Source organism: Mirounga leonina, unplaced genomic scaffold, assembly GCF_011800145.1.
Source record: "Mirounga leonina isolate KUSES-001 unplaced genomic scaffold, KU_Mleo_1.0 Mir_109, whole genome shotgun sequence".
In the NCBI taxonomy this organism is placed as follows: domain Eukaryota; kingdom Metazoa; phylum Chordata; class Mammalia; order Carnivora; family Phocidae; genus Mirounga; species Mirounga leonina.
Window position 1 is genome coordinate 5,086,689 of NW_023270244.1, and position 16,886 is coordinate 5,103,574.

A 16,886-nucleotide genomic window follows, 5' to 3' on the forward strand; every position below is an offset into this window, starting at 1 on the left:
CACATTAAATATCTACTATCATCCACAATGAATTCAACTTTTATTAAATTTAATAAACCAAGGAAAATTACATGCTATTGAATGCTTTATAAAAAGTATTCTCTTATTATCTACGTACAAAGTCTCAATCTCACAAAACTGTTCCACATTACACACAAACTAGTCAACTATCTGTTAGTAACCTTTAATCCAATTTATATGTTTCTCCTAACTGGATAGATTAAACTATTTCTAGGCTAAATATGCTAAAAGAGTACTAACAAAAAGGACACATAAAGTTGTTTAACAAAATAAAAGCCAAATTTTGGTATTTCTGCCAGATACTTCAGAGCCTCTTCAGGAATAATCTATGATCACCAAGACAAATCTGAACTTACATTCAGTTCCTGTTCTTTTAAATTAAACAACTGAGAATGTTTAATGAAACAAGTATAGATCTTACCAATGCAGGCCACTGAATTTGTTTGCCCTTTGATCCCTGAGTCTGGCTAGGGTCGATCCTTCTGGCCCAGATTAAGTGGTATTCCACCAAGAAAGTTGAAAAATCTTCATATACTTTAACCCACTCTCGTTTATCCCATTCAAGATCATCAAATTCCACATAAACCTATAGAAAAGAAAACGTAAAACTCCATGAGCAATGCAGAATGTGATATATATATACATATATGTATTTTAAAAGATTTATTTATGTATTTTAGAAAGAGAGAGAGCTGGGGGGGAGAGCAGAGGGACAGGGAGGTCTCAAGGAGACTCTGAGCTGAGCGCGGAGCCCCATGCAGGGCTTGATTTCATAATGCTCAGATCGTGACCTGAGCCAAAACCAAGAGTTGGATGCTTAACCAACTATGCCACCCAAGAGGCCCCCAAGTAGGTTACTTTAAAATAAAGGCACAAAGTTGAATTAGAAAAAACATTATCAAATATATTATTTGAATTGACATTTCTCTTAAAATCATTATTTACCTAATTTTCTCATTAACCATATTAGAACTCCCTACTTGTTGTATATCAAGAAGATAAACCATACATTTATTAAGAAAAGCAAATTACACAATGTTAGTACAGACTGGCTGATATCTACTAAAGACATACTAAAGACTGTGGATACTGATGATTCTAGAAGGAGAGGTTGGGAAATATTAACTATTTTAGGCTTTGCAAACTATATGATCTCTGTCATATCCGTTTACCTCTGATTTTATAGTACAAAAGCAGCCACAGATAATATGTAAACAAATGGGTTTGGCTTGGTTCCAATAAAACTTTACTTATAGAGACAGGTGGCAATTCAAGTATGGTTCAACATATAACAGTCAATCAGTACAATATACCATATATACCCTCCATATACCAGAATGGAAGAAAAAATACTACATGATCATCTTGCTTGACACAGAAAAAGCATTAGACACGCTCAACATTTTGCATGATAAACATATTCCAATTAGGAATAAAAGGAAGCTACTCCAACACAATGATGGTAATACTGGAAAACCCTCAACTAACATAACAGCATACTCAATGGTGAAAGCCTGAAAGCTTTTCCTCTAAAACAGAAACAAGGATGTTAATATTTGGAAAACCGAAGCTGACTCTCTTACACCTGTTCATTCAACCCCTTCTCCCACTTTCATCCTTTTTCATTCACTACCTAAGATGTTCTCTTCATAGAGCTGTCTTCCCTAGTACATTATAAGTTTTGTTGGAGGCATTCTTGTTTTCTTCTTCCGCCCATCTTCTGCTCCCTTACATCTGAAGTGTTTCACTTTCCCCTCATTTAAATCCTGTTAGTTCTTCTGCCCTCACCGAAGTTCTTCCAGAATGTTTATAACCCCCACTTTCACTCAAACTTACCTTTGAACTCCTACAAGCAGTTATTTTTCATATAGTTTATGTAGTATATAATCAGATTCTGCCCTATATTCTTCAAATATAATGAGAATATTTTTGTATTATGGCTGCAAACTCACTGAGGGTAAAGCTGTTACAGTATCCAGTACAGTGCTGCATACATGCAAAGTACTTAGTAAATATTAAGTATCTCCTGACTCTTGAAATTGCTGACTTTTAAACATGGACACAAACTGGTATTATGTTTGGTTTTGAGGTCTTTCTGCTGCTGCTCATTAGGAAGCTAGTTAGATATACTTACCTGTTAGAATTGGGAAAGAAGAATACACTGTTCAAGGAGTTAACACCTATTCCTAGTTATCTATGCCAACTCAGAGCAGGAGCCCAAGTCAAGGAAGGAGCCAACAAAACTGTTGGCTTCTTCTAAAAATGCATCCTAAGGGGTTGAGCTGAGATCCACCTGATGTTATGCCAAGTTGCAAACTATACCATTTTCTCTACCACTTGAAATCTTGTAAGAGTATGTAATCACTAAATTGTGGTGCAAATGGGCTTTTGAAAACTACAGAAAACTGAAGCAGAGCAATGCTCAGGAAAACCTGAGTGCTATCTTTGTTTTCCCTTCATGGACAATAATATGGTCTTACTGACAAAATATTTCAGTCAAGAACCTGAAGAGCCAAGGTTTTAAACATTTCCCTATCAGAAATGGCATTAATTCATTGTATATTCTTCCAGATGCAAAACCCTTGATAACAGAATTAAAGTTTTCAGCATGAAGTGAACTTTCTAAACTCATGGCTGATCTTGCAGGGACAGTGTCACTGACAGTTTTAGGAATCTACTAGGACCCTGGGGACAAAGAAATGAAATTCTTTTCCTTTGCTGTATAGCCAACTTACCTTCATATTATCAAAACAGTGAAGTGTTTGAATGTCAATAGTTAGATAGACAGACACTAAAATAAGCTAGCCTGTTATTGTTTCGTGGATTCTGGCAAAAGACAGGAGTCTCCCAGGACTTTATTACAGCCAAGTGAAAGTGTGTGGCTTGTGTTGACCCCTCATGCCTCCTAAGACCCATGGGAAGGATGCCCAGAGCCCGAAGAGGAATACCTATGCACTCAGACAGCTGTGTCACAGATCTGTGCCGGGAGAGGGTGGAGGGGCCCCCCTTTTATAATAAATAGAAGCAAGCCTGCTATTTGGAGGAAGTTATTACTTCATACTTCATTGGTGCTCACTGCAAACACAGCTCTGAGAAATGGCCCAGGTAAAGAGTGGTCAGGGTTTCCCATGCTTGGTATATCTCGCAAGGACATGCAGGGATGCTCAGTGCTCATGCTAGATTCTCTACACCAATAAAGGTAAGACTGTGTATCTTGGCTAACTGAATGAGTAACTAATCTACCCTTATGGTGTATTGGTATGTATGTGGGGTAAGGTTTGGGGAGGCATAGTTTCTTTCCATCAATCTGCAAACCTACCAAAAACACTGTATATACTAACTCGGTTGTTTAGTTTTATATTACTTTATACTGACTCCCACCTCGTTCACCTCTATTGGGTCCTTCGGCCTGCTTATTTCCTTCTTACTAACTAAAGATACGAGATCCTTGGGGGTAAAGATTAGTATGCCTTCATCTTTTTTTTTTTGCATCTCTGGTATCTGGCATGGTGCCTAACAAACTAAAGTGCTCAGCAAATATTTTAACAACCCAGCACCACGTAAAACATATAATGAGTATGAATAAATGACTAATTTGCAAAAAAAAGAAAAAGAAAGGAAAGAAAAGAAAAGAAAAAAGGTCCTAAATGCAACATGAATACAGTTGTTTCATTTACTAATTAATCACTGCATTCATAATTATGTAGAAAAAAAGAAAAGGAAGATTTCACTCAGTAAACACTTCTGATTGCATATTAGAGCCTATCATTAGGAACACTGGGAATTCAGAAATAAGAGATATACATCAAGAATTAATAGCTATGGATATTGTGGTGATTACCATAAGAGTGAATATGATCTGAGAAAAAGGCTCAGCAAAATAATCATTAAAAATAATTATTTCAAAAAAAAAAATTATTTCATAGTGAACATGTGGTAAATACTTTTTTTAGCCCAAGATACAAAACAGTGATTTTGAAGAACTGGTCGCTAGATAATTAAAAGACTATCACATATCTCTTTTAATACATGTCTTCTACAACAGATCTCAACATGCACAAATTCTCTGTTCTCTATATGTATAAAGCAGACACTGAAAGAAAAGCTGTTAGACTGTCAGAAGAACTACTAGCAAGATGAAGGAAGTATAAGCAGCAGTCATGTGATGCAGTTTCTGTTATGTGGTCCATTAAAATTAACCTAACCTTGAAACCCTTCAAACACAGGGTGCCTAGGTGGTTCAATCAGTTAAGCATCTGACTTCAGCTCAGGTCATGATCTTGGGGTCCTGGGATAGAGTCCCACATCTGGCTCCTAAGTGCTCAGTGGAGAGTCTGCTTCTCCCTCTTCCTCTGCCTCTCCTTCCACCCTGTTCATGCTCTCTCAAATAAAAATAAAATCTTAAAAATAAAAAATAAAAAATGAACTCGTCAAACACAATTATCATCTATATGGAGAATGTCTCTTTTCTCCTACATAGCTTGATTGCTTGAAAATGGCAAATGGATTCTGGTCACTTGGACACCTACATTCAACTTACACATACCAAAATAATAGCATATTAAAGCTGAGAATTATTATTTTTATCTAAATTGTAATTTCAGCCCTGCCACTTTATTTTAGGACCTCTCAGTAAGCCACAATCTTTATCTGCAAATGTTATACAGTTAATTTGGGAAAGGTAATGTGGGAACAGTAAAAATATTAGCTATATAAAAATCTACTAATGTACCAATTTGAAAAAATATTTCAGATTACTATGATGGGCATTTTTGGAGCTAAAATTCATCAATAATTATCACAAAATTTTTGAAAGGTCCTAGGAAAATCCCTATTTTCCTAGAACTATGAAATAAAAACAATGACCAATAAGAAAGCTTGTATTCTCTCACAATATACTATTTTCACTGATATTTATAAAGAAAATTAAAATTACACAACTATTGCCACTATAAAATCAAGTGATAAAAACAAATTCAGTTATTTTTACCTTGGTATCAATAATAATACTAATATTATCACACCAGCGTGGTACACCATGGGCCTCACCTTTTTATGCACTCTAATAGTAAGAGTGATCTGCATGATGTCATGTGAGAATGGTGATGAGCTAAAACAACTTAGCCTCTAAAGAATCTTTTGTGTTAAAAATAAAAGCATTAGACTATATTAACATTCCTCAAACTATACTCTACATTATAGAATCATTTCTTTTCATATAAAAAGGCATTACGTAAGCCAGATAAGTTATGAACAATCATGGACTAGTAAGTTACAAATGTCTAATTTTATCAGAAGTCTTCTCAAGGTTTTTAATAATGCCAATGTTCACTGTCCATTATTAGTAAGAGAGATAATACCATGAGATTTTCCCCATTTGTCCATAAAATCTCCAATTATGAGATATCTCATAAAATATTGCTCTATAAAATAGCAATATGGGAGAAAAATGGACTAGTTTTTCCATAAGATTTATCCATCTACAAATCTATATAAATAATTTGGTGATAACCAATGGGGTGGGGGGCCTAAAACCTGGTCATCTCTTCCCAAATACTGAAAACTTTTAAATGTGGGGGCACCTGGGTGGCTGAGTCCATTAAGCACATGACTCTTGATTTTGGCTCAGGTTGTGATTTCACGTCTGGCTCCACTCAGCACAGAGTCTGCTTTGGATTGTCTCTTTCCCTCTCGCTCTGTCCCTCCTCCCACTCACTCTCTCGTAAATAAATAATAAATAAAATCTATAAAAAATAAATTTTAAATCTGGCATTAAATTTTTTTTTTTAAAGATTTTATTTATTTGACAGAGAGAGACAGCGAGAGCAGGAACACAAGCAGGGGGAGTGGGAAAGGGAGAAGCAGGCCTCCCGCCGAGCAGGGAGCCTGATGTGGGACTCGATCCCTGGACCCCAGGATCATGACCTGAGCCGAAGGCAGACGCTTAACGACTGAGCCACCCAGGCGCCCATAAATCTGGCATTAAATTTATGAGATTTAAAATATAACACAGTAAAGTCCTTTTAGACAATTAATGTAAATAATGATACACAAATGAAAACACCTCATTTAGTTCTCTGTTTCTTTCAATAGCATCACAGAACAAACTAAGAACTGCTGAATGGCTCAGGAGGAAGAAAACTATCAGCAGTTCAGTTTTTTAGCATAAGGCGGCTTGACAGACAGAAGAATAATTTCAAGACATTTGAAAAAGTGAAAGAGAGAGAGAAGCAGCTTGCCCAAACAAAAAGGAAAAAACCTTCCAGGAACTCAAATTCTGAGAATGCTTTTAAAGCATGAGAGTAAATCAATGAAGAAAGGTTTTCTATAGGTTATGAAAAAAGGGATGCCTAAGAGTAGTTTACAAATCTGAAGATATGAGGATCTAACTAGAGAGTTTAAAGGAGAGGGACAGCAACTAAAAAATCCAGGGAAGAAAAATCCAAGTTAAATGCAAAGTCCTACATATTACAAATGCTTGTTAATAAATCTCCAACATAATTTATTTAGAAAAAGGCTCAGATTCTGGTTTTGATCTTTTGAGGCATGATTAGAGATTATACTAAGTATACTGTTTTTATAGAAAAGAGGTCAAATACTGAGGCTCCCATAATGTATATATAATTCCAGTTCCTAGGAGTAATTTTTAAAGTAAGTTGGAAATCTTATGAGACAACATGAATATCAATCATCTTCTAAGTATATATTAGCTTTTGACTTCTCTTTCCTAGCAGTTGATTATTAGCCTCTTAAACTCAGTGTGAGTGCTCCACAGTTTTGAAAATTTGTATTTTCAATCACCCAACCAACAAATCTTTTCTGCCACTATTACTGCTACTGACTCCAGATCCAGTCACTCCTTTCAGATATTTCTGTCCCAGGTACGAGAGGCTTTGTTCCTTCCTTTTGTAAAAGAATTGAGAAGGGGAATGACAGACAGGAAAAGAGGTATTCCTAAAAACATCCATTTAAAGTTAGAATATATAATTCCAATGAAACAATGTTACAGGTGCAGAATAAAAGAGCAGAATAATATTTTACAATAATATTACAACATGTGGTTTTAATATTACACTTCACTTATTTCTGTGGGATCAATGTACTTTAGGCTGGCTGACTAGAGAACATAAACAATGTTTAAAACATTATTTCTATGGAAAAACTTAAATTTTAGTAAAAGATAACTGATTTAAAAACTTATTTGTGAAATATATCTACTCACATTTTCCTTTTTAAAAATGAATGTGCATATTATAATACATACCATTTAATTATCCTATTTATAGAATTTGAAAGTGTAGTTTCCATTACAGGTTGGGCTCTAAGAAATTCACAATCAGGAAGGTAAAATGTCTACCAAAATACTTAAACATTTTAGAGAATAATGTTTGAACACATAAAAAACTGAGCAAAAACTGATAAAGTCTGACTTTAATTTAGAAGTCTTTTTAAACAGGGGTGCCTGGGTGGCTCAGTCGTTAAGCGTCTGCCTTCGGCTCAGGTCATGATCCCAGGGTCCTGGGATCGAGCCCCACATCGGGCTCTCTGCTCAGCGGGGAGCCTGCTTCTCCCTCTCCCACTCCCCTGCTTGTGTTCCCTCTCTCGCTGTGTTTCTCTCTGTCAAATAAATAAATAAAATCTTTAAAAAAAAAAAAGAAGTCTTTTTAAACAGCTTGTCTATGGCAAACACTGTTGACAGAGTCAAAAAATAACCCTAATTCATAGATTCTACTCCCTGTTTTGCCAAACATTGATATTTTTGATGTTATTTAAATTCTTAGTATCTAGGATAAGTTATTTGATCTCTAGGATTCTAATTACATATATTATTTACCAACTGCTTTACAACCATTTGTTTTCATATGTATGTGGTAAAAATATATGTTGCAATTTACTCAAATATATACTGTGGCTATAAAAAATGACATTCAGTTCCTATTTTGATATATTACTATAAATATGTTCTTAAAACATCTTTGTTTCATGCAATCATTCATGCACACATGCTTACAATTCTTGAAAAGGTATCTGAGTGCCTACTATGTGTCAGCCGTAATTCTGGACACAAGAATAAAAGATTGAATAAGGTACCATTTATGATTTTAAGATTTCATAGTTTAGTATGGCTATAGACATTCAATAAAATCAGTGTAATGAGTGGGATAATACAAATATGCAGAGTATTACTTTAATAGCTTAGAGGAGATAGTAACAAATATAGCCTGGATAAACTGGGAAAATCTACATGACGTAAGTAACATTTTTTTTTTAAGATTGTATTTATTTATTTGACAGAGAGAGAGCACAAGCAGGTGGGGTGGGAGAGGGAGAAGCAGGCCTCCCGCCAAGCAGGGAGCCCGATATGGGGCCTGATCCCAGGACCCCGGGGATCATGACCCGAGCCCAAGGCAGACGCCTAACGACTGAGCCACCCAGGTGCCCCAATAAGTGACATTTAAGTAGGATTTGAAGAAATAAGCAGGATCTCACAGATGAAAAAAAAAGGTGGGGGGGAATACTATGTTTACAGGCATGAAAATCAAGCACACTCAGAATATTCTAACTTACCTAGAGCAAAGGTTGTCTGGGTTTAGGATACAGGAAATGAAATTTGGATTAGAGAAAATGTGGACAATGAGAAATTCATAGGAAAGAATATAAAAGCATATAAAATCTCAAAACTTACAGGCTACCAAAGGAAAAGAAATAAATGAACACAACTGAGAAGGAAAACAAAGTATAACCTGTAGAGAAGGTACTATTCCAATCAAGAAGGTAAGTTTCATATGAAGAGGCAAGTTAACATCTTCAAAGGCTACAGACAAATTTAAAAAAACCCCACTGGATTGGACAATTAAGACACTGTAAATTACTGGAATATGATAAAAATCAGTGGTGAGGATGAATTAAGAAGGATGAACATTTCCACCTCCTTCCTCTGCATTAGGAGGTTTTCTAAATATTATAGCATATTAGAAAAATATCAAGTGCTTCTTTTTCTGCCTGCGGAAAAGAATTAGGGACTTTCCTTCCACAGTATATAACAGGGACTATACCATGTTCCTGGGCATAGCCATGTGGTCGTTCATTAATTGAGCCTAAGAAGACAATGTAATAGGCAGTTAATCCATCTGATAGCTAAGGCAATGCAAAACCATCACTGATATTCTTCTTTACAGATTTGCTGTTCCAGTTAAATAACTTTTCTTTTTTTCCTTTTTATTTTTTTTAAAGATTTTATTTATTTATTTGACAGAGAGAGACACAGCGAGAGAGGGAACACAAGCAGGGGGAGTGGGAGAGGGAGAAGCAGGCTTCCCGCTGAGCAGGGAGCCCAATGTGGGACTGGATCCCAGGATCATGACCCGAGCCGAAGGCAGACGCTTAACGACTGAGCCACCCAGGAAGCCCAACTTTTCTTTTTTAAAAAACATTTTTAAAAGATTTGAGAGAGAGAGAGCACATGTGGGGGGGGGGGGTAGAGGGAGACAATCCTCAAGCAGACTCCCCACTGAGCATGCTGGGGCTTGATTCCAGGACCCTGAGATCATGACCTGAGCAGAAATCAAGAGTTGGTCACTCAACCGATGGAGCCACCAGGCGCCCCCAGTTAAATAACTTTTCAAAGAAGAGCTGGCCACAGGTAAAACATATTTCATTGATATTTTACATAAAAAATCAGGTATTTGTTTCTTATTTTCACACTACTAAAAATTACTTCTGGTTTCTAGTTTTTATATTTTTAATTCCTTCAATTTACCTTCTGCAATAGGTTTCTTAGAAAGTTACCACAGAAATAAAGATTTTTTTATAATATTGTAAAGTAGTAGTAAATGCCCTTTGTTTATATTATTTACAAAGAACCCAGTACTGGGCATTAGTAACAAATTAGTAAGATTAAAATATGCTTCTGATTCTTGATGTAATTGTTCAAATATGTATTTATAAAACAGTTATTATTTGGGATAGAGAAACATGCTACTTATTAATGAAGACAACTAAATACTAAAAAAAAGTGTATTTTTAGGCAGAAACAAATATATTTGAGGGAATACTGAGTTCTAAATATAATATTGGCATGTAGGTAATAGTATTACTATCTATCTGAAATACAGTAGAATGAAAATGGCCAAAAGGCTCCTAATGAGTCAAGAAAGATGTTACAAATTCTATTCACTAAAGGCAAATGCAGTTTACCCAAAGGTGAATCATCTCATCTTCACTCAGAACGCGCTGACACTAGTATACAGATAAAGATAAATTATACTATCTAGTTTCCAAGTGCAAAGCAGATTATAAAAGCAAAACAGGAGAGAGACTCTTAGGACATGCTTCCATAGTACTCTTAAGAACTATGAAAAGTTCCACAAAGACTTTAGAAAATCTTTTACCCTAGGACTCAAAATTGGTCCTAACGTAGTATCATCATATTATAATTCAATATTCAATGGGTATTTAATTAAAAATGATATGTAAAAGGTTAAAAACCTTCTATATATACTTTCATAGCAACATATATCTTGTCTTTGCACCAGCTGACACAAATGAAATAGGTCTGTATATATTTAATGTCTATCTCTCCTATGAATGACACAGGAAAAGTCTAAATTTATATCCAGAATAATCATCTATGATGATGCAGAAATGTATCTTAGAAAACTTTCATGTAAATGGCTAATACTTATATTCTATAATACCTATTGCCAGCTTTACTCATTATCACCAAAATTTGGAAGCAACCAAAATGTCTTTCAACAGGTGAAAAAACAAGTTGTGGTGCATCCATATAATAAATACTACTCAGCAATAGAAAGAAATGAAAATGAACTCTCGGGGTGCCTGGGTGGCTTAGCTGGTTAAGTGTCTGCCTTCGGCTCAGGTCATGATCCCAGGGTCCTGGGATTGAGCCCCGCGTTGGACTTCTTGCTCAGCGGGGAGCCTGTTTCTCCCTCTCCCTCTGCCTGCTGCTCCCCCTGCTTGTGCTCTCTCTGTCAAATAAATAAATAAATAAAATCTTTTTAAAAAAGAAAGAAAGAAAGGACTCTCAAGACTATCAAGCCATGAGGACATGAATGCATAAAAATACATATTGCTAAGTTAAGGAAGTTACTCTGAAAGGCTATATACTATAATCCAACCATATGAAGTTCTGCAAAAGGCAAAATTAAGGGGACAACAAAAAGATCAGTAGTTGTCAATGATTTGCTGGTGGGGAAGAGGATATATTTGGAGCACAGGGGATTTTTCTGGACAATGTAACAACTGTATATGATACTTTATAGGCTGACCAATGACACACTATGCCTCTGTCAAAACTCACAGAATTATACAACACAAAGAGTAAACCATAATGTAAATTATGAACTTTAGTTAATAGTAACACATAAGTATTGCCTCATCAGTTGTAAGAAGTTAATAATAAGGGAAAACTGGAAGGGGTTTGAGTGTGGTGAGGTATACAGAAACTCTGTACTTTCCATCAAATTCTGCTGCGAACTTAAAACTGTTCTAAAAAAATAAAGCTTATTAATTAAAAAAAGAGTTTATTCTTTTTATAAAAATGGGCTGTGATATTGCATGTAATGCATTCATTTAAAGTAATCAGGAAACAAGTTACTTGTGTGAAAATGAGATTTTAGTGTCACAAGGTTTATAATCAGTTCATATATTAAAAGAAAAGAACTGAGGATGGAAAATGACTACAGAACAGGGGCTCTATGCAGTTCAATGCCCTTCATAATGCACATTTACATACATTAAGGAACTAATACAATATCCTTAAAGAATCCAAGGGATGCAAGGTATAGACAAACCATTAAGACTCAACATTATTCATAATAAAACCTAACTATAGCCACAGTACCCTTGATGGGAAAAGAGAAGTAGAATTATAAATCTATTACCTTGTTTTTGAAGCCAAAAGTTAGTTAGCTCCAAAGGTACAACAATTTGTCTTTACATTTTAATACAGATCCAGCAATGGATTTTCTAGAGCCTAATATAGGTAGAGGGCCTAAAGCTAGGTCAAATAAGCAAAGGTGTGGTCCACATTTTGATCTTTTCTCCATAGGTTATACTCTTTATGTCTACGTAACACACATACACATGCGCTCGCATGCACACGCACACACACAGAGCTCTCTCTTCCCCAAAACATGTGAAAGACAATTTGACGGCCCAGGAAATTTGTATGGTTTCAGATTCAACTGAAGATCAAAGAAACTGAGATGTCAGGAAGTCCACACGATCTCCCCTAGCTAAGCACCAAGGATCTGTGGTAACAATTGTGTCTTGGTACACAGCATATATGGGTGAGACACCTAACTTTGGCTTTGCAATGGCCCTTTGTAGTCACACCTATTATCCCTGAACAAGTATAAAATCGGTAAAGCATATGATAGGAATGAAACATAATTAGGTCATTCTCCTTAGCCTAGAGTAATTCTAATTGTCTAAAATGCTTGACAAAAATGGTAGGCCCCAGTTCTCAATTAAAAAAAAAAAAGACTTGGAATCTCAAGAGTTTTCTTTCTGAGATAGAAAAAATAAATATCTACCTCAAAATGGGTGCTTGACCTTAGTATACATGTCCTTATTCAGACAGCAGATATTGTAGTACCACAATAAAAAATTTGTTAAATTATAATATTGGATGACTTAAATGCCTAAGTACTACTGAAGTCTCAAGAGCCTGGTGGCTGAAATTTTGTTCCCCAATACTTGCTATAACACTTTATGCTGGCACTGTCTTCAGACCTCAGGTTGGGAGGAAAAACCATGTATAACTGTCCAAATAAAAATTCAGGTATTGAATATTGCACTTGGCTGAAAGTACAGAAGTATTGGGGCGCCTGGGTGGCTCAGTTGGTTAAGTGACTGCCTTCAGCTCAGGTCAAGATCTCAGGGTCCTGAGATCGAGCCCCGCATTGGGCTCCCTGCTCGGTGGGAAGCCTGCTTCTCTCGCTCCCACTCCCCCTGCTTATGTTCCCCCTCTCTCTGTCAAATAAATAAATAAAACCTTAAAAAAAAAAAAAGTACAGAAGTATTAAAGAAGGTCTAATTACCTTTTTTTTTTTTTTAAAGATTTTATTTATTTATTTGACAGAGAAAGACACAGCGAGAGAGGGAACACAAACAGGGGGAGTGGCAGAGGGAGAAGCAGGCTTCCCGCCAAGCAGGGAGCCCGATGCGGGGCTCAATCCCAGGACCCTGGGATCATGACCTGAGCCGAAGGCAGACGCTTAACAACTGAGCCACCCAGGTGCCCCTGTCTAATTACCTTTTAATAATATATACTGGTAGTATTTAATTAAATACTAGTAGAATTCTGACACTGAATAAAAAGTTATTTCATTCTGATGGCCTTTTTCATTTTTTTTAACTTATTAGTATTTAAAAATAATGCCTAGAATCTACTTGAAAGAGTCATACTTGTGTTGGCCTTACATTTCAGGGGATCTTGCATGCCAAGATTATTTTGAAATAGGACAGATGATTTATGGAATCTCCATTTAGGTATATCCTAACCCTTACAATGGATAGAAGAGAGCCTCAGAAAGGGATGTGATCAACTACTTCCATTTTTGGTACTCAAGTTATTTGACTATATCAAGGATTTCTTCATTGAGAAATTCTTTTACAATCAACAGGAGTCAAAAGGGATCAAATAAAAAGAGATGAAATACTGTTTTAAAAAGAGACAAAGTTTCCCTTTATTAAGTTATTCATAGTTTTAATACCATAACTGAGCCTCCAAGTTTTCTGAATTTCTCAACCAGTGACTTTTCACTTTTATACAATCTCTCTAGACCTTGTCATCCTCTGGAACTACTCCATCTCAGAAATCTTTTTTTCTTTTTTTTTTTAGAGAGGGAGGGAGGGAGAGGGAGAGAGAGAATCTTAAGCAGGCTCCATACCCAGCGTGGAGCCCCACATGGGGTTTGATCTCACAACCTGAGATCATGACCTGAGTTGAAATCAAGAGTTGGGCGCTTAACCAACTGAGCCACCCAGACGCCCCATCAGAAATCTTTAACAATCTATTATTTCCTTCTGTCCCTGCTTTCACATTTACCTTAAGCATTCCATTTATAATGTCTACCAACCATTCATTCATTCAGCAAATACTGATTAAGGATACCACACAGTATCTGGAGTCCACCCCTTTTTCAACTCAACCTGAACCTTACATAGTCTCTTATCAGGTCTCTGAACTTCCTGGCTTCAAGAAACACTTCAGAAGTCTGGTTCTCAAAAACAATTTTCTATCACTTGAACTGAGCCACTGGTCTCTATCATCTTGCAATGCACTCAAGGGTCTACCAATGCATTTAGTAGTCTATATTGAAATTATTTGTATATTTTCAACTAAATTATGTCAGTTAATGGTACTGATCCAATTTAGAAAATAAGGAATGAAGAACAGAACTGGCTTGGTCTCAAGTGGTGGGGAACTGAATTCACTATTATAACTCTTTTGGAGTCATTTTTTTTTTGAGCCATGGTAACCTGGTTACCATTATGGTTTTACCTTCCTTCAACTGTAAAGGTTAGTTCCCTCTTGCAGATAAAAGTATGAGTTTAAAAATATGAGAAAAATACATGAGGAATATCCCTTATCTCAAAAAAAAAAAATCTGTACCTTTGAGGCTGTATGTATATTCTGACTAAATATACCTATATCCTTAAAAGAAGTAAAAAATATACAAAGGATTCTTTCTATTAGGGCGGGCCAGTAATCTAATTTGATAAAGAATGACCTCTGACTGAAGCTGAGACTAAGCACCAGAACCCAGAAACCTGAGAGAGGTACTTTGATTGCCGGAGTCTTGGGAAGAGCATGTATAATGCTGCATACTCCCGGTCCTAATCAAAACAGCTGGCAGTATTTTAAGATAATAAAAAATAGACAATATATGGAGAAATTTATCAAAATACGTTTAGGATGTGTATGTGAGAATTGTTAAGACACTGATAAAAGAAACTGAAGGTCCCAATACATGGACAGATACATTGTGTTCATTAATTGAAAGACTCAATATTAAAAAGTAAATTCTTCCCTAAATTGATCTATATGCAATTCCAATCAAAATCCCTGTAGAATTTTTGCAGACTCTAAAATTTACATGGGAAGGGCACAAACAATTTTGAACATCAACAAAAAGTTGGAGGACTCACACTGTTTGGTTTCAAGACTCACTATAAAGCTATAGTAATATAGTAAAGAGAGTGTGATATTGCCAAAAACATAGACACACAAATCAATACAAGAGAATAAAATCTAGAAACAGAATCAATATAAAACTGGTAAATGATTTTTGACAAATGAAAATCCAATTCAAAGGAGATATTCTTTTCAACAAATGCTGCATTCATGTGCAAAAAAAATGAACTTCAATCTGTATTTCATACTATATACAAAAATTAGACCCAAATAGTTACAGATTTAAACATAAAAGGTAACACTTTTTGAAGAAATTCTTCCTGACTTTGGGTTAGACAAAAAATTCTTAGAAAGGATTTCAAAAGCACAAACCATAAAAGAAAAAATGTGATGAATTAGATGTCATCAAAATTTAAAAAAAAAAATTTCTTGTGGAAGACTTTAAGAAAATGAAAGAATAAGCCACAGACTATAATAAAACATTTGAAAAAAGACTAGTATCCAGAATATACAAAAAACTTAAAAAATTCAACAAAAATAAAACTAATCAAAAACCATGGGATAAGATTTGAACAGATACTTCACCAAAGAAGATATACAGATGTCAAATAAGCACATGAAAAGATACTCAAAATAATTAGTCGTTAGAGAAATGCCAATAAAAACCACAATGAGATACCATTACATACCTAGAGTGGCTAAAATTTCAGTTGTATGAAATGAAAATTTACATTTACACAAAAATCTGAATAAGAATGTATATAGCAGTTGTTTTTTTTTTTAAAGATTTTTATTTATTTATTTGAGAGAGAGAATGAGACAGAGAGAGAGAGCATGAGATGGGGGAGGATCAGAGGGAGAAGCAGACTCCCTGCTGAGCAGGGAGCCTGATGCGGGACTCGATCCCGGGACTTCAGGATCATGACCTGAGCCGAAGGCAGTCGCTTAACCAACTGAGCCACCCAGGTGCCCTATAGCAGTTCTATTTTTAAAAGACAAAAGCTAGAAACAACATGAATTGGGAATGGAGGAACAAACCATGGTAGGCCCGTACGTATAATGAAATACTCCTCAGCAGTAAAAAGGAACAAACGAAAATATGGATAAATCTCAAATGCTTTTAGATAACTGAAAGAAACCTGACTCAAAAGGCTACATACATATTGTATAATCCTCTTCATATGACATTCAGTGAAAGTCGAAACAAGAACGATTGAGAATTATTAGTTTGGTCCAGGGTTAAGAAGAGTGGAAGGGATTTAAAGGTTTGACTACAAAGGAGTGATAGCAAAAGGAAATTTTGTGGCAAAGTGACTGAACTATTCTACATGTTGATTGTGGTAATAGTTACATCACTACGCATTTGTCCTCAGAACTGCTGACGAAAGAAAAGGTAAATTTTACTCTAATTAAAAAACACTGAAAATAGAAGGGAGAGATAAAAAGCTTCCAGGACAAACAAAAACTAAAGGAATTTGCAGACACGAAACCAGCCCTACAAGAAATATTGAAAGGGGTCCTCTAAGCAAAGAGAGACCCTAAAAGCAACATAGACCAGAAAGGAACACAGACAATACACAGTAACAGTCACCTTACAGGCAATACAATGGCACTAAATTCATATCTTTCAATAGTTACCCTGAATGTAAATGGGCTAAATGCCCCAATCAAAAGACACAGGCTATCAGATTGGATAAAAAAA

At 35.6% G+C, this 16,886-nt stretch overlaps 1 protein-coding gene across 2 annotated transcripts in view; it reads right to left on the reverse strand.

Moving 5' to 3' along the window:
* The window catches only part of LOC118020124 (probable JmjC domain-containing histone demethylation protein 2C), a 342,056-nt gene that overhangs the window by 200,692 nt on the left and 124,478 nt on the right, over nt 1-16,886 (reverse strand). For both annotated transcript variants that reach the window (XM_035020072.1, XM_035020055.1), the window contains exon 2: nt 443-607. Coding sequence is in view for 1 of the 2 variants with exons in the window: in XM_035020055.1 (XP_034875946.1) it covers nt 443-607 (165 nt within the window). In the remaining variant the exon portion in view is untranslated. The remainder of the gene's footprint in view (nt 1-442; nt 608-16,886) is intronic.